This window comes from Babylonia areolata, chromosome 30 (genome assembly GCF_041734735.1).
Source record: "Babylonia areolata isolate BAREFJ2019XMU chromosome 30, ASM4173473v1, whole genome shotgun sequence".
Taxonomy (NCBI): Eukaryota; Metazoa; Mollusca; class Gastropoda; order Neogastropoda; family Buccinidae; genus Babylonia; species Babylonia areolata.
In genome coordinates this window covers 12,030,958-12,057,042 of record NC_134905.1, presented here as the reverse complement: position 1 = coordinate 12,057,042, position 26,085 = coordinate 12,030,958, and the positions used below count along the sequence as shown (strand labels likewise).

At 43.4% G+C, this 26,085-nt stretch overlaps 1 protein-coding gene across 1 annotated transcript; it reads left to right on the top strand.

The window, feature by feature from the left end:
* Positions 1-86: 86 nt before the first annotated feature.
* LOC143275403 (uncharacterized) lies at positions 87-24,045 on the top strand. The gene is made up of 4 exons (XM_076579479.1): positions 87-96; positions 5,435-5,530; positions 6,403-6,577; positions 21,625-24,045. Exons 2-4 carry the CDS (start codon positions 5,444-5,446, stop codon positions 22,842-22,844), a joined length of 1,482 nt encoding a protein of 493 aa, XP_076435594.1. The 5' UTR covers positions 87-96; positions 5,435-5,443; the 3' UTR covers positions 22,845-24,045.
* Positions 24,046-26,085: the final 2,040 nt, after the last annotated feature.

Sequence of the window (26,085 nt, the reverse complement as noted above, 5' to 3'; positions counted from 1 at the left end):
AAAGTACAGTCTGAGAGAATAACGTACCTTTGGGCGGGTAATTCACCTTGGTCAAGAACCGTCCCGAGACATACCACAGTGCCTATTCCAGCAGAGGTAAACTTGTATGAGCATAGTATACCAACTTGTCAAAATAGACCAGGCTTGGGGCAGTGTGTTGAATTGTTATTTATTTCTCATAATGTCGCTAAATACATGATCTCGCATTACGATTGGACATTGACACAACGTGATGACCGTGGACTACAATCAGGAAGAAGAAGACACAAAAGACGAGGAAAGTGACAGACTGGCACATTACCCAGAATGGTTAAGACTCTCATCTGTCAATACAGAGAACGTGGGTCTGGGTTCGAATCCGACTCTCGGCCTTTCTGGCAAGTCTGAATGGAAAATCAGACTGTGCATCTAGTCATTCGGATGAGACAACAAACCGTCACAAAGGTTCAGAAACTGAAACTAACAGTTATACAAAAACAAGTTATAATGATTTCAGTCCAGTAAAGTTTGGGACTAGAAAAAACTCGCGTCATTGTAACTTGCAATACACGAAAAATAATTTGTGATTTGTTTAATTGTTACTTGCAATACTTAAAGGAAAAAAAAAAACCCACAAAAAACGTGTTGCTGGTAATGCTGTCCCTGGAATAATTTGCAGATGACTGTTTTTACTCTTTTGTCATGACAGATTCCTCTGTGTGAAATTCGGGCTGCTCTCCCCAGGGACAGCGCAACGCTACACTGACAGCACCACCTTTTTTTTCTTTCTTTTTTTAAATGTATTTTTTCCTGCCTGCAATTTTATTTGTTTTATTGAAGTGGATTTTTCCACAGACTTATGCCGAGGACAACCCTTTTGTTGCTGTGGGTTCTTTTGCATGCAGTAGATTATAGTTCATTAAATCATTCATCAAATAGAAAATATGAGTGTTTGATATTTCTGGCCTGTTTAACCCTTTGACTGCCAAGGAAATAAGATTGAAGTGAAATATATTTCCCAGGGATTTTTTTCCACAACAAAACAAAACAAAACGATTATTTATGATTTCAAAAGATTCTGTGGGCTTTGTTATTGGATAAAGACCAATAAAAGTATATATTTTATGAAAAATAATTGAATAAAAAATACAAAATATTATGTTTTTCATTTTCTTATTTATCCAAAGACATGCAATTGTTTTGAAATCAGTGTTTTGTGTTTTTGTCAGATTTTCAATCTGTTCATTACAGACTTTAGTCAGGTCATTTGCACAGTAATGTATTTTCTGGACAAATGGATTATAACCGTACACACAAATTATCCTAGAATAACCACAATATAAAAAAAAAGAGAGATATACATGATTCAGTGTGACAACTCTAACTTCTAACTCTAAGTGATAACAACATAGATGTGATTGTCCAATCCTTTCAGTCAAATAAATCATCATGCCTATCAGTAAAGTCAGACCCAAGAAATGTAATGCTTCATTTAAAAAATATTTGTATCTGTCTGTGCTGATAGTGTGGAGTACTTTTTCTGCCTGCCTTGATTTGCCTGTATCTGCTAGAGTGTCTGCTGTGTGTACAAATTGTTTCCTCAACAGATTTTTTTATTTGATTATGATCTACAAAAAGTCAATGCAGTCTGTGTTGTGTGGGTCTCTTTAAGTCTACTGTCAATAGTGAAGTGGAAAGGAGAAAAGCAGACATGCAACTGTGTATTTGATTCTCGCCTCTGTAGGGAGCCAGTGCAGAGTACAGAGGTGAGGAGAAATGTGATCAGTATGTGGGACTCAAGAGTCAGACTGGCAGCATTGTTTTGAAGTTTTTGAATTTGCTGAAGATTATGAGGACCGGCTTTTTAGAAGAGAATTACAGTAGTTGATTAGTGAAAACACAAAGCAGAAGAATATCTGTAGTTTCAACAGAAAGGTACTGATGAACAGAGTTAATCTGTTGAAGTTCACAACTGACTGTGCATATCAGATTGACCACCTGAGTGTGCATACTGAGGTTTGAGTCAAGAATGTCTCCAAGTTTCCTTTCTGATTTAGAGAACTGAACTCTGGTATCACCAACCATAAGAGCCAGGGAAAGAGGCAGATATGGATATTCTTGAAGGGGAAATATCCATAGCCTCAGTTTTGTCATCATTTAGCTTGAGTTTGTTGAATGTCATCTACGATTTAACATCAAGAACACAGTCTTGCATTGACAGAATTAGACAGTCTATTTGGCTAGGTTCTGCAGACTTCTGCAGTTGAGTATCATTAGCAAAAGAGTGGTGAAGAAAAAGAATGACCAGAAATGACATCAGAAAGAGGAGTAGTGTACAGAACAAACAGAACAGAGTCTAGGACAGTGTTTTGTGGCACACCATAGGAGATCAGGGTTGAATGAGACTGAAAGGTAACCTACTTTGGGAGGTTATCGGCCGTAGCTACTTTCGTTTTTTCCGCATAGGCGGGTAGTAGTTTGTACAGGACAGGAATCAGACCCCTGCCAGAGTCTGCACTAGTGGGTCACGGTAAGTATGTTACTTAAACGTAATTTAAGGTAGAAAATTTCCTTTTTATTAACTTGTAAGCTTTTCAAGAATTTTGCTTTTTGTATGTGGGGTCACCGTCATTAGTCTTGAAACCTGGTTTGGTAGTGGGGGCACTGCCCTACTGAATGCATCACCAACATTCTCCATTTCTGGCAGTCATGGAATTGTGCCTGAGTTTCAGCAAAGCTCCTCTCTGTCCACTCAGTTGAGTTGTCTGCCCACTTCTTTTGCTGTCTCCCTCGTCTCCTTTTCCTGTGCACTGTTCCCTGAAGGATGGTTTTGGAGAGTTCCCCCTGCACTGTTCCCTGAAGGATGGTTTTGGAGAGTTCCCCCTGCACTGTTCCCTGAAGGATGGTTTTGGAGAGTTCCCCCTGCACTGTTCCCTGAAGGATGGTTTTGGAGAGTTCCCCCTGCACTGTTCCCTGAAAGATGGTTTTGGAGAGTTCCCCCTGCACTGTTCCCTGAAGGATGGTTTTGGAGAGTTCCCCCTGCACTGTTCCCTGAAAGATGGTTTTGGAGAGTTCCCCCTGCACTGTTCCCTGAAGAATGGTTTTGGAGAGTTCCCCCTGCACTGTTCCCTGAAGGATGGTTTGAGAGAGCCCGTCGGATCTTGTCACTTGGCCATACCATCTCATTTTCCTTTTTTTTCATATTGATCAGGTCTTTATATTGACCCACATACTGTCTGATGGTTTTTCTTACTACTTCATTTATTGTGTGGTCTTTGTAGGAAATGCCAAGGAGTCTCTTGAAGTTGAACATCTCACTTCCATTGCTTGGATCCTTCCCTGAAGCTCTGGTGTAAGAGTCCAGAACTTGCATGTGTATAAGAAAATAAGAGATAACCAGTGATGTAGCTTCAGCTTTGTTCTGAGACTGATTTCTTGTCACTCCATATGGGCATCAGTCTTGCCAGTGCTGTTCCAGTCTGCGCAGCTTTCCGAGTTTCGCCAATATTTTGGCCTTGGACCCTTCTTCACTGGTGATGGCAACAAGGTACTTGAACTACTTCACTGCTTCCAGCTGTTGACCACTGACATTGATCTTGGTCTTGATTGTTTGATCTACTGTTTCCCATGAGTTTCATATTCTTGGCACTGATCTCCATTCCATACTTGTTTGCTGTTTCATCCAAGTGGTTCACCAGTTTTGCTAGTTCTTCCTCACTTCCAGCTGGCCCATCAGTATCATCAGCGAATCGGAGATTGTTGATGGTATGTCCTCTGGTGTTGATAGTGCCAGAGTGGCCTTCCAGGGTATTGGTCATTATACATTCCAGGAAGATGCTGAAGAGAGTGGGAGACAGGAGATAGCCTTGACAGACTCCAACTCATATATGGAACCAGTCGCCAACAGTTCCTTGAGCAAGGACTGCACTGTTGGCTTTTGTGTGTAGCTGTTTGATGGTGTTGATCACCTTTTGGCTCTTGTTGTGTTTCTTCATGGTTTCCCACAGTGCATAATGCTTTCTTAAAGTTGATGAAGATATGACATGATAGATGTTATGTTGGTGTTGGCTATGTTTCTCGCACAGAACATGAAGGTTGAAAATCTGTTCTGTGGTGCTTCTCCCACTGTTGAACCCAGCTTGTTCTTCTGCAGTGACTTCTGCCTATGGTCTGAGTCTGTTTAGGATTACTCTTGAGAATCGCTTTGCTTGCATGGCAGATCAGACTGATAGTTCTGTAATTCTGGGTTAATTGTAAGTTGCCTTTCTTGGGTAAAGTTATGATTAGAGACTTGATCCATGTTGTCAGCCAGTCTCCAGTCTAGCAGATTTTGTAGCAGATTCTGGTAAGGAGTTTTTGGACGCCTGTCATTGCCTCTCCTCTCCTTGTTTTCTTAGTTCAGTTGGTATGTTGTCCATGCCTGCTTCTTTTCCATTCTTCAGTGATCTTATTGCTTCCACCACTTCTTCACGCATTATTGGAAAGTCATTGTTGGCTCCTGGCTTGGGAGTGGGCCCCTGGCTTGCATGTGGGGATCAGATCACAAATGCAAAGCTGAGTCCAGAGTTAGAACACCTAGATGATGTGATATGATATGAGTACTTATGTATAGCATATCCTTGGTCGGAGATCAAGCTCTAAGCACTTTACAAACATGGAATCATTTGCACAACAGGCTGCCTACCTTGGTAGAGCCGACTGACAGCTGCCATTTGTATTCGTTTCTTGTGTCATTCAATCAGTTTCAGTTACATATACATACCCACTCATACAGATATGTAATATTTTACGTGTTTGACCGTTTTGTTCATTTACCCTGCCATTTAGGCAGCTCTACTCAGTTTTTGGGGGTGTGCATGCTGGGTATGTTCTGCACATAGGTTTACATGGGAGATCGGAAAAATCTCCACCCTTTACCCACCAGGCGCCATTACCAAGGTTCGAACCCTGGACCCTCAGATTGAAAGTCAAATGCTTTAACCACTCGGCCGTTGCACCCGTCATCTTTATCTTCTTTACGTACTGGAATTAGATGTGTGTATTAAATCATTGTTGTTTCATGTTGTTAGACATTACCTTACACTATTGTGCATCAAAATTAATATCCCATGTATCCAGCCATTCTTTGTTGTCCTGTTATTTGGGCTGTTAATGTGTTACATCTATCTATCTATCTATCTATACATACATATTATACAATATATAACTATGTATAACTTTGTATCAGTACTATCATTGGCACATATACTATTGTACTACAAAAAAAAAAGTATTGAACATCTACTTACTTGGAAAATTAAAGATGACATATATGCAGACAATCAGAATTTTAATTTACAGTTTCATCCTTGAAAAGACAGAGTTGTTTCACTGAAAGCACCAACAAAGTGTAACAGCAAAGAAAACTCATAAAGCTTATAAGTTATTGACAAATCAGGTCTGTCATCTGTTGCAGGCAAGAACAATGGGCAAAGTAAAATCTGTGTCCGCTGTCACCTCAGATGAGAATGATGGAGAATGGCTGAGCACAAGAAATAAAAAAAAGGTACAGGTAAGACTTTTTTCTGAAAACTTTATTTATATGTTATTTTTTAGTCTGTAAACACACTGTCCATGATGTCCATTGAAGAGAAAATGTAAAAAAAAAAAAATGGTGGAGAAGATGTATATGTGCAGCTGGAAGATTTAAATAAAACAGTTCAGGGTATGGTAGACAGTTCTTGTATATGTGCAGTCGGAAGATTTAAATAAGACAGTTCAGGATATGGTAGACAGTTTTAGATCAGGTCTAAAGGCCATCAGTGGCAGGGTGGCCTTTGTGGAGAAGTCAGCCACTCAGTCAGAGGTGCCTACGTTCCATTTGTGCCTGCCTTGGATCCCAAGCAGAACCAAAATAACCCGCCTCAGTGTGTGACATCAGGGCCAAGTTTTTGGCATTGAAAACTAGTGTAAAGATCTGACTTTGCCTGACTCTAGAAAGCAAGGATGGAGAGATGATCATGCTGTGTATAACATTATTGCCAGGAACACACATTTTGGGAAATGATTTGTTTACTGTGTTGTGTGCACAAATAAAATATTTGCAGGAGTTCATTTGACCAGAGTGTAACGAGATTTTTCGGCTCACTGTAATGGAACTCATCCTTCACCCCAGAGGCACTGGACAGTCTTCACAGTGCTGTGAAAATATTGCAGCTATGCACAGACCACAGCAAGGTGGAGGCTTTGGAAGGGGATTAAACTCTGCTTCCAATTATGGGACTAGACACCATTGTGACCTTCATGGGCAGTAGTCAGGCAGAGGCTTCGCCAGTAACCAAGAATGCACATGACATGACACATTTGAGATAGCAGCATCATTGGTCAGCTGTGACAGGCTTCCATTCTCTTTAAATTTTTTATTTTATTTTTTTTTTTTTACAGATTTCACCTCCTCTGATAAAGACCCGAGGAGGGAGTCACCTGATGCGAAGACCAGTTCCTCGATCACCACTAGTGACGTTGATGGATGACACACCTGTGTCGCTGAAGACCACTAAAAAACAGACGTCCATTGCTGACTACTTCTCTCCACATCTGCAGGGGCTCCCTGCCATAGGTGATAACAATATGATAGTAGTTTATTTCCATTGCACCTTTCGTTTAAAATAATAATGCTCAGGCATATCACATGTAAAACATGATAAATAGAAAAAAATTGTACTTAAAAATCATCACAACAGACACAAGTGGTACTTCTATAATCATCTCCCCCCCACACCCCCTATGCATACAGTGCATAGTTATCTCAACTACACAGCCCCAATATATGCCTCTGTCAATATCCACACATCATCCATGTAATCATGACACCAAACACAGGTGCAGGGTTTAGGTTTTGTGTCCGTCATCGATCACTGACGCATACAATATTGAAATGACCCATTGATGTGGCAGCCACTCGGTCACTTGACTCATGAATGTTTTGTAAAATCAGTCATGCTAAAAGGGTTCTTTTATTTGTTCCCCTGCAAAACAACAGAGATTGCCATTTCGAACTTAGAAAAATATACAAAAATATAACTGTAATCTTTACTTTTGTGGCTGTGCAGTTCCACATCAAGCAGACGAACATTGTGAAATAAAAAACAGAACTCGCACCTAGCCGGGAAAGGAAATGAGGTACACTTACACAAAGGCATCTTCGTTTGCATATTTTGAACTGTGGCAGAGTACTGTGCCAGTTTAGCATTTTACTTTTCTGACAGTCTCCTCGATTGAAGATACACACAAGATATTTTGCTGTGATAAATCATCATCCACATCATGGAGCATGCTGCCAAAAGGAGCTGCCTAATGAGAATGATCGAATGAGTGTTCAGAACAGTAACAATCTCTTCCATTCTGCACATGTCTAAAGAGTGAATCGAAAGATTTCTTCGGTGTTCATGGGCAACTTATATGTTTACTTCATTGGTGTTATGCAAGAGCATGACACATTCAAGTTAAATCAAGATCCAATCAAGATACGCACAAGCGCACTTTTACATGCATCAATGTTTTTATTAGTCATTTTCTTCCATGTCACTGGTCCCGAAACCTTGTTAGGTCGTGGGTGCACTGCACTGCTGAATACATCACTAACATTCTCCATTTCTAGCAGTCATGGGATAGGGCCTGAGGTTTGGCATAGCTCCTCTCTGTCCACTCAGTGATGTTGTCTGCCCATTTCTTTCGATGTCTGCCTTGTCTTCTGTTCCCCTGCACTGTTCCCTGACACATGGTTTTGGAGAGCCCCTTGGATCTTGTCACTTGGCCACACCATCTCATTTTCCTTTTTTTTTCATTGTGGTCAGGAGGTCTTCCTACTGACCAATGTACATGTATACAACAATAGAGAGGGAACCAGTGCATGTAGCAGCTTCAGCTTTGTTCTGAGACTGATGTTCTGGTCTCTCCATATGGGCCTCAGTCTTGCAGTCTGCGCAGCTCTTGCCAGTATTTCGGCCTTGGACCCTTCTTCACTGATGATGGCACCAAGGTACTTAAACCTCCAGCTCTTCACTGTATTCAGCCGTTGACCGCTGACATTGATCTTGGTCTTGATTGAGTCTCTACTATTGGTCATGAGTTTCGTCTTCTCGGCGTTGATCTCCATTCCATACTTGATTGATGTATCATCCAAGTGGTTCACCAGTTTTGCTAGTTCTTCCTCATTTCCAGCTAGCCCGTCAGTATCATCAGCGATTTGGAGATTATGATGTGCGTCCTTCAATGTTGATAGTGCCAGAGTGTCCTTCCAAGTCTATCAATTATTATACATTCCAGGAAGATGTTGAGAAATAGAAAACAGCCTTGACAGACCCCAACTGAGACCCAATAGTTCCTTGAACGAGGACTGCCCTGTTGGCTTTAGCGTATAAATGTTTGATGGTGTTGATCAGCTTTTGGCCCTTGTATTTCTTCATGGTTGAAAATGAGTTCTGTGGTGCTTCACTCACAGCAGAACCCAAATTGTTCTTCTGCAATGACTTCTTTTGCCTGTGGTCTGAGTCTGTTCAAGATTACTCTGACCATCACTTTGCTTGCATGGTTGATCAGACTGATAGTTCTGGAATTCTGGCATAGTTTTAAGTTTCCTTTCTTGAGTAGAGTGATGATTACAGACTGGGTCCATGTTGTCAGCCATTCCCCAGTCTGCCAGATTTTGTTGCAGATTCTGGTAAGGACATCTGTCACTGCCTTTCCTACTTGCTGTATCAGTTCAGCTGGTATGTTGTCTATGCCTGCTGTTTATCTATTCTTCAGTGATATCATTGCTTCCTCCACTTCTTCACACAGTATCAGACAGTCATTATTGTTCGTTGGCTTATGGCTTTAGAGTGCACTGAGGTCTTTATCTTCTTGATGGCTGTAGAACTCTGCAATAGTCTGTCCTTGTGTTCACAATGTCTTTTTCTTCTGTGAGACATTTTCATACTTTGTCTTGTAATGTACTGACTCTGGACTGCCTTTGCTTTATCAGATCTTTCACAACTTGGAATGCCTTTCTACTTTTGTTGTGGGTCAGACAGTCTTCTATTACATAGCACCTTTCTTATATCATATCATATCAGTATCAAGGCGTGCAGGCCTGACAAGGCCTTTTGCCCGTTTGAAGTGGGGAAGAAAAAGAGAGTCCCCACATATGTCTGGTGCATTTTTCAACATTGAGTGCGCAGTGCTTGAAAAATCAATAAATATGTAAATGAGTTTTGTATTAAAAATTTTTTAAATGAATATCAAGATAATTTTTAAATGTATTCACTGTTCCTGCGGAAACAACGTCTTGTGACAAATTATTCCAAACATTTGTTACTCTGGAAGTTTTTACTGAAACTTTTAATAGTTTGTAGGAATGGCCTCTTGTGGCACTGTTCTCATTCAGCGTAAACAAAGAGTTTATAGTTCTGCTGTCATATAATCCATGAGTCATTTTATACATCTCTATTAAATCACCACGCAGTCTTCTACATTCTAAACTAGGTAACTGAAGTGCTTGCAACCTATTTTCATAGTCCATATCAACAAAGCCAATGATTCTTTTAGTGAATCTTCGTGGAACATTTTCAGTACTGTCTATATGTTTCACTAAGCCCGTATTCCAAACAACATTCCCATATTCTAAGACTGGCCTGACTAATGACTTAAATAATGGCACCATTATGTCTTTACTTTTACACTGTATATTCCCAGCTAACATTCCAGTCAATCTATTGGCTTTTTTAATGGTTTCATTAACTCTTTCCATACGAACGGCGAAAGAGAGGACGTTAACAGCGTTTCACCCCAATTACCATCATCAAAATATTGCAAGCGGAAGGCTCTTACACTAAAGACGTGAATGCTGACAAAGAATACCACAATATTCTGACGACGGAAGCTAAAGGTTGGGTCATTGAGACACCCACTGGACATCCAAGGGGTCTGTGTAGAGGAGAAAAGAGGACTGGCCGTACTGAGTGAGTTAACATGAACATCAAAAGAGAGACGAGAGTCAACAATGACTCCAAGATCTCTCTCCGATGAAGTCTACTGCAAGTCCGTACCATCCATATAATACTTATAATGTGAATTATTTCTGCCTACGTGTAAAACTTTACATTTATTGCTATTAAATTTAATTTGCCATCTATCAGTCCAGTGTACTAAATTATCAATACTAACTTGTAACTTCAATCTACCAACATCAGAATCTACTTCCTCATAGATCTTTGTATCATCTGCAAAGATTTTCACAAAACAGTCTAGTATGTCAGGCATGTCATTTATATAATATACAAAGAGTGTGGGCTCCAAGGCACTGCCTTGAGGAGCACCACTACTCACCTTAACAGGACACGATGACTCCGTCCCTACTGATACATACTGTGTTCTCTCATATACTTACTTGACTTATTCCTCTTGATTCCGTGGGGAACATAGGGCTGCAACAACACTCCTCCAACGCACCCGGCTCTGGCTGGTCCTCTTCAGTTCGGCCCACGTCATTCCGGCCGCCCTTGTCTCTGCCTCAATGCTTCTCCGCCAGGTCTGCTTCGGACGGCCAACTTTCCTTTTCCCCTGTGGGTTCCAATCAAGAGCCTGTCTTGTGATGTTTGTTGCAGGCTTGCGTAGTGTGTGGCCTATCCATCCCCATTTCCGTTTCTTGATTTCCGTCTCCAGTGGGGTCTGTTTTGCCATGTTCCAAAGTTCTTCATTGGAGACAACCTCTGGCCATCTGATGTTCAGGATGTTTCTTAGACATCTGTTGGTGAATGTCTGAAGCTTGTGGGTGCTGGTCTTTGTCACTCTCCACGTCTCTGAGCCATAGAGTAGAACCGACTTCACGTTGGTGTTAAAAATCCGGATCTTGTTGCGGATTGAGAGGGCTGTCGATCTCCAGATTGGTCGAAGGGTGTTGAAGGCGTGTCTTGCTTTGTTGATACGGCTCTTGATGTCTTCGTCCGTCCCCCCGTCTTTGCTGACAACACTGCCTAGGTAGACAAACTTGTCAACCTCCTTGATGTTCTCTTGATGTAGTTGCACTGGTTCTCTCATATAAGAAGTCTTTTATCCATTCCAACAATTTACCACAAATACCATACCCTTGCAATTTAACAATTAATCTGTTATGTGGAACTTTATCGAACGCCTTCTGTAAGTCCAGATAAATTGCATCCATTGGTTTATTGTTTTCAAGTGACTGCATCCAGTCATGTAAAGTATTCAGCAACTGAGTCACACAGGATCTACCACTGGTAAAGCCAAACTGATAATCAGACAGTAAGTCATTATCAATCAAATGGTTATTCAAAGTATCACGTATGAAACCTTCAAAAACTTTACATACAACCGATGTCAAACTTACTGGTCGATAGTTTCCAGGGTCTTGTTTGTTACCTTTCTTAAATATTGGTTTTACTTCTGCTACTTTCCATGCCTGTGGGATCTTACCATATGATACAGTTTTAACAAACAGAATCTTTAAGGGAATAGCTAAACTATTATGCAATTCTTTTAGCAAATAAGGGGGTATTCCATCAGGACCAATGGCTTTATTCACCTTTAACTGTGAAAGTTTGTCATTTATCATCATTTCTGAAACTTCAACATAATCTGTTGAAGCCTTGCATTCTGACTCAAAAGAAGGAATATTGGTGACATCTTCCACTGTGAAAACACTAGAGAAAAACAAATTTAGGACCTCAGCCTTTTCTTTGTCATTGTTAGTTAAAGTTCCATCAGGTGTGCTTAAGTTCGGAATAATCTCCTTTGGTTTAGTTTGTGATGCAATATAATTAAACAATCTCTCTGGGTCACTTTTAATGTTCTTTGCAATAGACATCTCTTTTTCCTTGGTAGTCTTTCGTAATGCCCTCTTAACCTGATTCCGAGCACGTGCATAAGCATTATAATTTTCAGTTGTCCTGTACTTCTTATACCATATGAAAGCCTTTCCTTTCAATCTTATCTTTTCCAAAACAGAAAGTGGGACAGTCTTTTTGTAACTTTTGCTTCCAGTCCAAAACTCTTTAGATGGCACATACTTATCTTGTAATTCCTTCAATTTATCAGTAATGCAAGACCAACACTCATCCACAGATTTGAGTTCCAAAGTCTCTTTCCAATTTATGTCATCCAGTGCATGCCTCATTGTCTCATAATCACCTTTATAAAAAAAAAAATAGCGTATGCCTTTCGACTTATCATGTAGTGGAAGACCAAGATCAACTTCAAAAGTGATACTAGAATCGTGACTTTTACCTATAGGGGGATAATATAAAACGTTATAAACCAAGTCATCTCTGTTTGCTAAAACCAAATCCAAAATATTTGCTGTTTGATTACCACGAAAATGTGTTAGTTCCATAACAAACTGTACCACAAAATTATCTTGCAATTCTTTCAGAAATTTTGAAGCAGGATGGTCTATGTGTTTGGTACACACTTCTTGTTCCCAATCGATATCTGGATAATTAAAATCACCCATCAACACTTTCTTACCTGTGCCTTCAAAAAACAGCAATACACATTTTATTAATTTCTTATTTTCTTCTAATGAACTACTGGGAGATCTATATGCAACTCCAACTTTTAATTCCTCATTATCAAGTGCAATGGAGCAAAAGACAAGGGACTGAAGACTTCTTCCAGCTGTGTATTACGCACCACATTCAAATTCGTCTTTGCAAACAAGCCTACCCCCCGCCCAGCCTCATTAGTATATAAAACATATCAGATCCATCAATTTCAGGTTCCCATCCACAGTCAGGTCTCAGGGTCTTTGGCTTCAGTTCAGTAATTGCAATAATGTCAGGATTTAAATCCCAAGCCAAGGCATTCAGTTCTTGTTATTTGTTTCCAGTACTATCAGTATTTAATAATAAACACTTCAGACCTTCAAGACTGTAACTATCACCCCTTACATTACCATTACTCTTGTTGTTTGTAACTTTCAGATCTTTTTTATTTGCACTATTTACATTATTTGCAGCATTTCTTTTGGTATTCTTGAGTCAGTGCTCTGAGCTTGGCACCCCAGTGTTACCAGCTCTGTCATTTTCATCCTGGCTGGGTTTGGGTCTGGGAATGATTTTACCATTTCTGAAGATGACATCCAGTCCTTCCTCTTCCCTCTTCCTTTTCATCTCCATGTACAGTTTTTTGTCACCTTCTCTTTGTTTTTTGGTCTTATCTGGTGCAATAACCATTTTGCGGAAAGACTGTTTCTCGTTATTTTTTAGGTGTTTTGATTTGTTAAGGACCATCTCTTTGGAACTGACATCAGGGAAAATTATTTTGATTGGTCTGGGCTTCCTGGCAGAATTTTTCTCAGGTTTTCTTCCCAGACGCATGACCTTAAATTCTGCTAGTTTTGGTGCCACATGGCAAATCTTTTGGCACACTTCCTTCATAAGTGCCCCATCCGTTTCCCTTTCTTTTTCCCCTGTGAAATCATTTTCATCAACATTGAAAATGACCAAATTGTTTTTTCGCATGTCCCTTTCTTTCTCCTCTTCAAAATATTCTTGAATCTGAGCCTTAATTTGCTCATTGATGCTTCCCCCTGTACTCTGCAACATGCTCAGAATCATCTGATTCTGTGTCTGCAGAGTTTCAACAATTTTAATCAGTGTTGTGACCATGGCTTCGGTTTGAGCCAGTTTGTCATTGGGATCTGATCCCTGTGTCAGTTCTTCCATACATTTGGGGCAGTACCATTTTATGGCACTGTTTTTAGTCCTCTGGAGGTGTTCAGAATTTGTATGATCGACTTTGGCACAATTAGTGTGACACCAAGCTTTGCAGCAGTCTCCAACTTACCCACTTTTTGCAGCCTTTCAAGGAGCTGCAAATAGAACAGGGAGTTTTGTCTGCATCGTCAGTAAGGAGCAGAATTGGAGACGCGGCTCCGGTCTTTTTTCCCTTTTCTCCAATGGTAGAGTTTCCCCCTCCCCCGGCCCCCCCACTCGCATTGCTTACAGATCCAGTTCTGGTATTCACTATTGCAATGTATTGCACCAAAAGCAGGAAATGGGAAAAGGAGGAAAAACCTTATCTTGTAGTAGTGCAGCAAGTAAATTGTGCAGCAAGTAAAATCGTGCAGTGACAGCTGTTACATTTAACAGTGAGAGCTCGATCGAGTTAATATAAACTTTCAAAATCGAAAATGGTTTTTGAATCTGGTGAGTTGGGATTGACGAATCAATTCCGAGCTTCCTTCAGGAACAGTGAGATTGTCGCCAGAAATAAGGCAGTGTTTTTGAAGCTGATGTTCCAGCCTCCTATTCTGAGACATGTTTGAAATGACTTTTGATCAAAAGCTTCTAATTTGGTCAAAACAGCAGAGGCCAAAATTGAGCCCCCATCTTGGAGCATGCGCACTCATCATCAGTCCAGTCTTCCTTGGCTTTCTTCATGCCTTGTCTGATCTTTTTGCTGACCTCTTTGTATCATGTTTTTCTTGTGTACCTGGTGTTCTGCGTGTCTCTTCGGTGCTCACACATGTCCAAGATCTCATCTGTGAGTTTTTTGGCAGTGTTTTCCAAGCAGTAAACTTGCTACTTCAGTCATTACTGTCTTGAAAGTGGTGGTCATCACTTCAGCATTCTCATCAAGTGCTAGCAGTGGTGCAAACTTTCCTCCATTTGTTGCTTTTAAGGAATCACAGATGGAAGGATCCTTCTGTCTGTCTAGTTGAATTTCAGTCTGGAGTTTCTGGGTTTGTTGATCTTCTTGAGCTTGACTCTGAAGTTCATGATAACAAGATCATGGCCACTTCCAATATCTGCACCAGGGAACGTTCTGGTCTTTGCTCTGTTGATGCCTGACTGGAATCAGTGTTGTGTCAGGATGTTGTTGATGGTCACTTCCAATGTCTGCACCAGGGAACGTTCTGGTCTTTGCTCTGTTGCACTCCCGGGAGGGTCACTACCTTGTCGTGGTCGGGAGGCTTAGTGGCCAGTGATCGAGCGAGCTATGTCGGCGGGGGCATCAGTGCTTCTTGGGGTTTGGTGCTCTGGTCCCAGGTCTTAATTGACAGCCTACATAGCCATCGTAGCTGTTAGGGCTGAATAAGTGGTGGTTTTGTACTGATGCCCCTGATAGGGCTTCCCATGCCGAACAGGTCGTGAGTGAGGCCCAAACTAAACGTGACCCACTGTCCCTTTCGCTATTCTTTGTTCTTCTTTTTACCGCCTCTTTTCTGTCCTCAGCTCCCCATCAAGCCTTCTTTTCCACATTCTTTTTTTCTCTGCGGCCTTCTTTAGGCCCGCCGTGTTTGCCGTGCGGCGCGACCTGTGATGGAGGGGAATGAGATCCTGGGGATTGAGAGAGCACGCTGCTCTCAACACATCCCTTTGGCTCGGACCTCTCCTAAGACAGGCGGCACACATTGGCCCGTGTGTGTCAATCGGCTACCCCTTCGTGGGGCTGGGTCAAGACTGGCAGTTTAGTGGCTGACGAAGGTAACCCCCGTAGTGCTCGGCTCTCTGTCCCCGGGAGCTGGGCATGATCGGGGGGGAGCACGTTGGAGCTGGGCTGCTGGTTGTATATCCCTCCCGAAACCTGGAAGGGGTCAAGCTGGTGTTCCCTTGACCCTGGCCCCTAAGTTGGACCCCATGGTGGGTGGGTAAGGGAGGGATGAATTCACATTTTTCTTTCAACATGAATCCTAAACAAATACACCCCCCCAAACTCGGAAAAAGACGACGACAGGGAACGGACGACTCAGACTCTGAGTCGGAGGTCGTCGAGACCTCTGGTTTTTGGCCATCATGGCTAGTGATGGAGGGCGCTGATGACGACAAGCCCTTGTCAGCTCTCAGCCCCTTCGCTGTCCAGAAGGGCTTTCAGTGCCTGGCAGGATCGCTCAGATCCATCAAGAGGCTGAGGAGCGGAGCGTTTTTAGTACAGACAGAATCCAAAAGACAGACACAGCTCCTTCTGAAGGCGACCACTTTCGTGGATAGGGCTGTGAAGATTTCCCCTCACAAAGGTCTCAACTGCTCTAAGGGAGTCATCAGATGCCCGGAGTTGAAAGGTGTGTCTGAGGCCGAGATCAAGAGCGAACTGTCCTCTCAGGGAGTGACCGATGTGTACAGGGTGACGGTGAGGAAGGGGTCGGACAGAGTCCCGACCAACACTTTCTTCCTCACCTTCTGCTGCCCGGATGTCCCCAAGGACATTCGGGTCGGATACCTGCTAGTTAATGTCAGCCTGTACGTACCGTCCCCTCTGAGATGCTTTAAGTGTCAGAAATTCGGACACGTGAGAGACAGATGTAAGGAGGAAGAGGCGTGTGGCACCTGTTCGAAGGCGGCGCACCAGGGCGATTGCGTCAGTTCAGCCCTGTGTGCGAACTGCGGAGGTGGCCACCCGTCCTCATCGAAGGACTGCCCCGCCTGGAAGAAAGAAAAACAAATTCAGAAAGTCAAGACAGAACAGAAAATTTCCTTCTTTGAGGCAGGAAACAGGTGGAGGCCGCGTCGCCTAGGACGTCGTATGCCTCTGTCGTCAGATCCGGGACGGTGGACGTCGCAGTCCAGACGACGTCCACAGGAACGCAGACGGACGACTTAACCGCCTCGTCGGAACCGTTGGCCTTGGGTGGAGGCGCTGTGTCCACCCCTTCCCATCCTGCGCGGCAGTCCTCAGGGGCTGCTGGGCGGGAGAGAAAAGCCTCGGGCGGAGGCACGTTGTCCGCCTCCCGCCCCACCCCACCCCCCGGCCCCCCTCGCCCCGCCTCTCGTCTGCCTGGCCCTTGGGCTGGCGGAAGTGGCCGGAAGCCCCCCGCACCTCCAAAACTCAAGGAGGGGAGGGCTGCGGCCACGGCGGGATCGGGAGGGGCCGAGGTGGTGGATATTTCGACCCGGTCGGAACCTGAAAAATTTATGTCAAAGAACAAATATTCCATCCTGGCGGACCTTGAGCCACCGCAAGTGGAGGAGCAGGGGGTAGCGATGGAATAGGCTGCTGCTTTATTTTTTTTATTTTTTTAAAAAAAAAACCTTTTTAATGGCAGTGATCCACTGGAATATCCGGGGATTCTGTGCCAACTTCCAGGAACTCCAGCTGCTTTGTCGTGCTTTGAAACCTTCAGTGCTGGCACTGCAGGAGACTCTGCAAAGAGATGGCAAGGTTTTATCTCTCTCTGGTTTTAACTCCGTTTTTAAACCCGCTCAACCGAAGCAAGAGGGGTTGACGGGAGGTGTCGCTCTTTTTATTCGAAAGTCCCTTTTATACAGTACAGTTCTTTTAAGCACCCCTTTACAGGCGGTGGCAGTCAGAGTCACGCTCGAGAAAACCATCACTGTCTGCTCTCTCTACCTTCCCCCTTCCGTCCGTGTTCTGAGGCAGGACCTCATGAACCTGGTCGACCAGCTCCCACGTCCGTTTTTACTGTTGGGCGACTTCAACGGACACTCCCCGCTCTGGGGAAGTGAGATGACATCAGCCCGAGGTCTTCTCTTAGAAAACCTTCTCTCTGACATGGACTTGTGCTGTCTTAACGACAAGTCTCCCACTTACCTGCATCTGTCCTCTGGAAAGCTCTCGTGTTTAGATCTGTCGGTCTGCGATCCATCGTTGGTCCTGGACTACGAGTGGAAAGTGCACGACGATCTGCACGGGAGTGACCACTTTCCTGTCATCCTCCGCCCCACAGATGGAGAAGGTGACTCTCTGCCTGACCGCCTGTACTACGACAAAGCAGACTGGAGTTTTTTTACCACCAAGATAAGAGCTGAGCTGCAGGAAGAAACAGTATTGAAAAGCAAGGACCCTGCTGACGCTCTGACTCGGATCGTTTTAGATTGCGCCAAAGCAGCAGTCCCATCGTCTACCTCCAAGCCTCAGGTCCCTAGAACACCCTGGTTCAACGCGGAATGTCGGGAGGCCCGCAAGTCTCGGAAGAGAGCGCAGCGACGCGTCTTTCGGAGACCGGAGTCCGATAGCGTTCGAACCCATCAACAGCTGAGGGCGAAAGCCAGGTATGTTTTTAAAAAGAGCCAGAGGAAGTCTTGGAGAGATTTCTGCTCTTCCTTAACCTCCAACACACCCAAGAAGAAAGTGTGGAGGGTTTTAAAAAGAATTAAGGGCAAAAACGCATGCCCGACCTTCCACCATCTTAAACTTTCAGACGCTCTGGTCACAGAGAAGAAAGCAGTTGCCAATTTGCTTGCCTCCACAATAGAACAGAACTCGAGATCTGCTAACAAATCTGCTCGCTTTCTTAAAACCAAAAACCTGTCAGAAAAAACACCATGTAACTTCTTTTCCGACAACACAGAGAATTACAACCTTCCTTTCACAATGAACGAACTTAAATCTGCCCTTCAGACCTGTACGGATTCCTGTCCAGGAATGGACGAAGTCCATTATAAACTCCTAAAGCACCTTCCCCAAACCTGTCTGGACACCCTGCTTAAAGTTTATAACCACATCTGGGTCACAGGCTTCTTTCCACCCTCCTGGCGGAAAGCCCTCATAATCCCGCTGCCGAAACCGGGAAAAGACCCCTCGAACCCCTCCAACTACCGCCCAATTGCACTGACCAGCTGCGTCTGCAAACTGATGGAGAAGATGGTCAACGGTAGACTGATGTGGAAACTAGAGACCGACGGCCTTCTGGCGAAGGAACAGTGCGGTTTCCGCAAGCATCGCTCTACCGTTGACCATCTGGTTCGTCTGGAAACCACGATAAGAAATGCTTTCGTCAACAAACAACATGTGGTGGCCATATTTTTTGACCTGGAGAAAGCTTACGATACCACGTGGAAATTTGGTATTCTTTCCGACTTGCACAAGCTCGGCTTCCGAGGACACCTGCCTCAGTTTATCCACAATTTTTTACAAGACAGACAATTCCAGGTGAGAGTCGGCACCACCCTGTCCGACATTCACGAGCAGGAGCTGGGTGTCCCGCAGGGGAGCATCCTGTCGCCTGCTCTGTTCAGTATCAAAATTAATGACATCGTTCAATCCGTTCAGAAAGGATCGGACAGCTCGCTGTTCGTGGATGATTTTGCTTTATATGCAACCGGCAGCACGTACGCCAGCATCCAGCGACGGCTTCAGCTCTGCGTCAACAAAATCCAGTGTTGGGCAGAGGAGAATGGCTTCACATTTTCGTCCTCCAAAACTGAATGCATCCACTTTCATAATTTTCGCCAATTCTATCAGGACCCTGAAATCCGTCTGGGAACATCCACCATCCCGGCGGTCAAGGAAGCCAGATTTCTAGGGGTCGTCTTCGATCAGAAGCTGAATTTTCTCAGCCACATTAAACAGCTGAAAATATCTTGCCTAAAAGCCCTGAACATCATCCGAGTTGTGGCACACACAAACTGGGGTGCTGATAAGAGGACTCTCTTGCACCTCTACAGAGCCCTGGTCCGGTCCAAACTGGATTATGGAAGTGTTGTATACGGCTCGGCCAGACCGTCCTACCTGAAACTGTTGGACCCTGTACACCACCAAGGGCTCCGTCTCAGCTTGGGTGCTTTCCGCACCACCCCTGTGCACAGCCTGTATGCAGAGGCGGGGGAACCACCTCTTTCCAACCGCAGACTGAAGCTGACCCTGAACTATTATTTGAAATTGTTTTCGGAACCTACAAACCCTGCTTACGATGCTGTATTCAACAACCCTTTCGATAAGAAATTTACAGACAACCCAAACTGCATACCTCCTCTCGGACTCCGCATTCAGCCGCACTTGGAAAATGCCGATCTGGATGTCGGTGGCATCTCAGATTTCTCTAAGTTCCCTGACAGCCCCCCGTGGACCTTTACAACACCTGAGGTCCGATTCGATCTGGCCTCGTACCGTAAGGACACCACCAGCTCTCTGGCCTACAGAACCTACTTTTCGGAACTGTGCCACAAATTCCCCACCTTTCAAGGCATCTTCACTGACGGTTCCAAGTCAGAGGACGGAGTCGCCGCATCTGCGTTCTGTCCCGCCTTTCCTGACCGGCCCTCAACGGAACACATCCTGTCTGACAGCTCGGTATACACCGCGGAACTGACTGCACTGGTCCTGGGGTTAAAAATGGTTCTCTCTTCCAAACAGAAGAGATTCATGATCTTTTCCGACTCCTTATCAGCCCTGGAGGCGATCGCCTGCAGGAATATCACTCATCCCAAACTGCTGGAATTTTATGAAACTTTTACTCTCGCAACGAAGAAAGGATACGAGGTTGTGTTGGCCTGGGTTCCCGGACATGTTGGCATTCGTGGTAACGAAAGGGCGGACCTGCTGGCCAGGAACGCTGTAAAGAAAGAATTGTCCAGATCCTTGGTACCCTATACAGACATGAAGCGGAAGGTCAATTCTTACGTTAAAGATCTTTGGCAAGAGAAATGGAACACCCAGATAGACAACAAGCTCTTTCAGATCCGTCCGGACCTGGGGGAGACCCTCCCTTCGGGGGTGAAGAACAGAAAGGAGGAATCTGTGCTGTGCAGACTGCGTACGGGGCACACTTTTTTTACTCATTCTTACTTGTTGAAGGGGGAGGAGGCCCCTCGATGCGTTCCCTGTGACGAGCCTCTCACCATGAAACACGTGCTCCTTGACTGTTGGGATCTGCATGACGTTAGACGCAGACATTACACGGCGGTTTCTTTGAAGACTTTGTTTCGTGATGTCCCTCCGTGGGCGCTGATGGACTTCTTAAAAGAAGTGAACCTTTTTAACCAGATTTGAAGGTTTTAAACTATGGAAGTTTTTTTTTTAAACTTTGGAGTGGAAAGTTTGAAGTGGTTTCTCGTTTTAATTGGTTGTTTTTTTTAGCCTTGTAGTAGTAATTGACGCGGCGATAGCCTTGAGATGGCCTTAGTGGTCGGCGAGGCTCTAAGCACCATAATTTCATTTCATTTCATTTTTTTGCTCTGTTGATGTATGTATGTATATATATATATCTATACACACACACACACACACCACACACACATGTAACACCATTTTACACATCAAATGTGGACAAAGCACAAATTCAGTCACAAATGTTGGGGGTGTGTGATGGCACAATGAGTGACAGGAATAAGATGTTGTTTTCCTGACCCATTAATTTTAAAAATGACACAATGACTTTGTGGTGGACCAGTCAAATGACCCATGGTGTCCTGAACCAAACCTAAACTCTGCAGATGTGATGGATGGTTCGCTGTGGAGAGCCAGCAATCATTGGGACAGGTGCAAGAGCTGAGTGGTCAAAACTTTAGCGATCAATGTGAGGGTCCTAGGTTCACATCCTGGTTGAGGTGGGGTCAAGGCTGGAGATATTTCCTATCTCCCAGGTCAACAGATGTGCAGTCTTGCTCCTGCCTGAACTCCCTTCATGTGTGCAGAAGATATGAAAATGTCAAACATTTTGTAATATTTGTCAATATCCAGTGGGTTATCGAAACAAGAACATACCCAACAAGCCCCCCCCCTCTCCCAAACCCCTCCCTCCCCCCCAAAAAAGGAGTAGTGCTCCCTACATGGTTGGATGAAAATGGTCAAACCTGTAAAAGCCCACTCATATATATGAGTGAACATGGAAATTGTAGCCCTCATACTGGAGAAAGAAAGGGGATAAAGATCAATGTCTAATTTGTTAATTTATTTTAAGCAACTGTTCACTCTTCCATGTTTCAGATGGTGCAGATGAAATGTCGTTTCAACAAGCGGGTGCTGTCAGACAGGATCAGACAACAGATTGCAGCAGTGATGACTGGATGTATACAGACTTTGATGTGCCTGGCCCCACGCCAGCCCACACTGAATCACATGCTGCCCACAATCCTGCCTATGCAGATTTTGACATGTTGGCACCAACACCATCACAAGAGGAGTTTGCACTGAGTTGTGTGAGTGATGGCAGCATAGCAACAGTTCATTGCCCGGTGTCTTTGGAGTCGGCGAAAACAACTACTCACTCATCTTCTCCTTGCAAAGTATGGGGTGTTTTGCCTCGTGAAAAACAAATCTTCAGCAACCGAGTTGTCAGACTTGAGCAAAATGTGGAACATCAGGAAAGTCAGGAACATGACGCACAAGATGCAGTTCTACTTCTTGATTTAAAACAGGAAAACTTCAGACATAAATGTTCATCTCGACTGCAGCATGGTACTTCCTGCGCCAGTGATGATGGCAGTTTTCCAGACACTCTGCACACACCCCACTTTCTCAATGAAACACACCACACACTCAGTCCTCACTTTCTCAATGAAACACACACACTCAGCCTGCACACACCTCACTTTCTCAGTGAAACACACCACACACTCAGCCTGCACACACCTCACTTTCTCAGTGAAACACACCACACACTCAGCCTGCACACACCTCACTTTCTCAGTGAAACACACCACACACTGGACTTCTCACAGCCCCAGGCAGAGGCCAGGGCTGTGGTGGTCGTTAGCACCAAGAACAGATCTGAACCTGGGGACACAGGTCATAAAGTTCCAGTGAAACATGTCTGTGACACTCAGGAAAAAGACAGTTCATTTCTGGACATCACAGACACAAACAGTGTCCATGCCAGGGACGATGACTCATCACAGGACACTCCCATTGCGTCTTCCAGTCAGCAGCCATCCTGTGCATTGCTTGACCGAAACATTCCAGACAAAGCACTGAGCGGGTCTTGTGTGTCTGGGGAAGAGCCACATGACAGCTTGCAGACTCCAGACTTCTTCAGGTCTGAGAGGGAACCGGGAGACTGGCGCCAGACAGACAGATGGGGAGGGGAGTCAGAGTCGGTGGCACTGGCTGCAGGTGGGTCCTGTGTGGAGACCACCTCACCCATCTGTGATGATCTACACACCCCCCACTTTCTCAAGGAATCAGAGGACTACCTCATTGATTCGTGACGTTCTTCTTTGGACTACCTCATTGATTTGTGACAGTCTTCTGAGGACTGCCTCATTGATTCGTGATGTTCTTCAGAGGACTTCCTCATTGATTCGTGACGGTCTTCTGGGGACTGCCTCATTGATTTGTGACGTTCTTCTGAGGACCACCTCACTGATCTGGGAGCCAGTAATTCAAAACAGAAACATGCGATCGAAACGTCTTGTCTAAGACAATCCATCAGAAGTAGGAATTAAGCTAAGTCCAGGTCTAAACATAGACTAGAAGGGCTTAAATTTAGTTGACTGATTTCACTAGACTACACTTCGCACAGACTTTGTAAAAGAAAAACAGCATGTTTATTTTTGTTCAGTACTGCAATCAATGATAATATTTCGAAACAGAACACAGCCTCTGGAAGTGTATAATGATGATCAAGTTCTGAAAAAAAAAAAATCTATTTCACATTACAGGCGATTCTAGATTTGACAGATTCAGTTAGAAGTTAACTTGAGAATGTGCAGGACAGACAAGATGCTTTGCTTTCTGTATGACAAATGCTGCTGACATTACAGAAGTTTGTCACTGGTGGTTTTCAAATAATAATAGCAACTTGGTTGGTGTTTGTAAACCAAGGGCATGCCACACACTCTTACATGCAAGTGATGCCCTCCAGACAAAACTAAACCAGTGGTTTCATGCCAACAAAGTGTCAGACCTAACAAATAAAGTGCAAAGTTCACTATGTGCAGCAGATGACAAATATCTGCATGCACACAGGGAAGCTTTTTCAGGAAAACCCTTTTCTTGAATAAGAACAAAGGCATTGTCGAACTTTTTGTGAGAAGTCTGGTCCTTTGTTTTCATACCTTCTCGCCTGACCCATGAATACGGACTTTGCTGCAGCAAGCAGAAGCATTGACATTCAAGGTCCAGACAATTTACTTTACACCCATTTAGCAAGTCAGCCCCATGAATTAGGTCCTGGAGGACTACCTCACCAATCAGTGATGCTGTGCACATCCTCCCCTTACCCAAGGGATCTGGGGAAAATTCTGATTCACTGGAAATGTGTCTGTATGTTTGTGTCATGTTGCTTGGAAGGGGAAGTCTGTTCTTGTGATGTATGGTTTATTTATAACATCAGTGTGCAGACTGTGTTGTATAAGTGGCTCAGACACTGGAGTGGTCATGTGCAGGAATTCATGGGTATAGTCTGTTTCATTCATTTGAAAATCATTGATAAAATTTGAAAATGTATTTCAGTGTAGTAGATAACAGTCTGGAATTCCTTCTTGAAAATGTGTTTTAATGTAGTAGATGACAGTCTGGAATTCCTTCTTGAAAATGTGTTTCAGTAAGTGTTTCAATGTAGCAGATGACAGTCTGGAATTCCTTATTGAAAATGTGTTTTAAACTAGTAGATGACAGTCTGGAATTCCTTCTTGAAAATGTGTTTCAGTGTAGTAGGTGACGGTCTGGAATTGCTTCTTGAAAATGTGTTTCTATGTAGTAGGTGACGGTCTGGAATTGCTTCTTGAAAATGTGTTTCAATAAGTGTAACTTTCAGTGTAGCAGATGACTGTCAGGAATTCCTTCTTGAAAATGTGTTTCAGTGTAGCAGACGACAGTCTGGAATTCCAGAAGAGTCTGGAATTCCTTCTTAAAAATGTGTTTCAATAAGTGTTTCAATGTAGTAGATGACAGTCTGGAATTCCTTCTTGAAAATGTGTTTCAATGTAGTAGATGACAGTCTGGAATTCCTTCTTGAAAATGTGTTTCAATGTAGTAGATGACAGTCTGGAATTCCTTCTTGAAAATGTGTTTCAATGTAGTGGATGACAGTCTGGAATTCCTTCTTGAAAATGTGTTTCAATAAGTGTTTCACTGTAGTAGATGACAGTCTGGAATTCCTTCTTGAAAATGTGTTTCACTGTAGTAGATGACAGTCTGGAATTCCTTCTTGAAAATGTGTGTCAATGTAGTAGATGACAGTCTGGAATTCCTTCTTGAAAATGTGTTTCAATGTAGTAGATGACAGTCTGGAATTCCTTCTTGAAAATGTGTTTCACTGTAGTAGATGACAGTCTGGAATTCCTTCTTGAAAATGTGTGTCAATAAGTGTTTCAATGTAGTAGATGGCAGTCTGGAATTCCTTCTTGAAAATGTGTTTCAATGTAGTAGATGACAGTCTGGAATTCCTTCTTGAAAATGTGTTTCAATGTAGCAGATGACAGTTTGGAATTCCTTCTTGAAAATGTGTTTCTATGTAGTAGAAGACAATCTGGAATTGCTTCTTGAAAATGTGTTTCAATAAGTGTTTCAGTGTAGCAGATGACAGTCTGGAATTGCTTCTTGAAAATGTGTTTCAATGTAGTAGATGACAGTCTGGAATTCCTTCTTGAAAATGTGTTTCAATGTAGCAGATGACAGTCTGGAATTCCAGAAGGTAGATATCCTCTCGGGCTTCTGTGGGAATTTTTTTGTTTTGTTTTTGTTTTTGTTTTTTTCTTTTTATATCTTCTATGTCTGTAATTTGTCAATGTCTGTTATTAGTTTTGTGTCTTCTGTTATGTCTTGACACATGTTACTTCTTAAGTTTTCATTTTAGTGTTTCAATGCATGTCTTAAATGTCTTTTTAAATTGTACCGCACAGTTGAGCATGTTTTACATGGAAAAATGCAATAAGAATAAAATTATTATTTTAACACAGAGCTCATCTTCTTGTGTTTGTATGTATGTGTGAGTGTGATCACACGGGTCCTAATTCCAAAAATTGTATGCTCGTTCTTAAAAGCACAAATTACATATTGTTTTCAGAATATGGGCAGTTTGTGGGGAGTATGAAACAGTTTTAGTCTTTGACATTTTTATTTGTATTTTGTATTTCTTTTTATCACAACAGATTTCTCTGTGTGAAATTTGGGCTGCTCTCCCCAGGGAGAGCGCGTCACGACACTACAGCGCCACCCTTTTTTTTTTTTTTTTTTTTACTTTTTCCTGCGTGCAGTTTTATTTGTTTTTCCTATCGAAGTGGATTTTTCTACAGAATTTTGCCAGGAACAACCCTTTTTACCGTGGGTTCTTTTACGTGCGCTAAGTGCATGCTGCACACGGGACCTCGGTTTATCGTCTCATCTGAATGACTAGCGTCCAGATCACCACTCAAGGTCTAGTGGAGGGGGAGAAAATATCGGTGGCTGAGCCGTGACTCGAACCGGCATGCTCAGATACTCTCGCTTCCTAGGCGGACGCATTAC

Coding starts and splice junctions, on each gene's coding strand:
- LOC143275403 (XM_076579479.1), top strand. CDS start 5,444: ATGGGCAAAGTAAAATCTGTGTCCGCTGTCACCTCAGATGAGAATGAT. Junction 5,531..6,402: donor GAAATAAAAAAAAGGTACAG/GTAAGACTTTTT, acceptor TTTTTTTTACAG/ATTTCACCTCCTCTGATAAA. Junction 6,578..21,624: donor GCAGGGGCTCCCTGCCATAG/GTGATAACAATA, acceptor TCCATGTTTCAG/ATGGTGCAGATGAAATGTCG.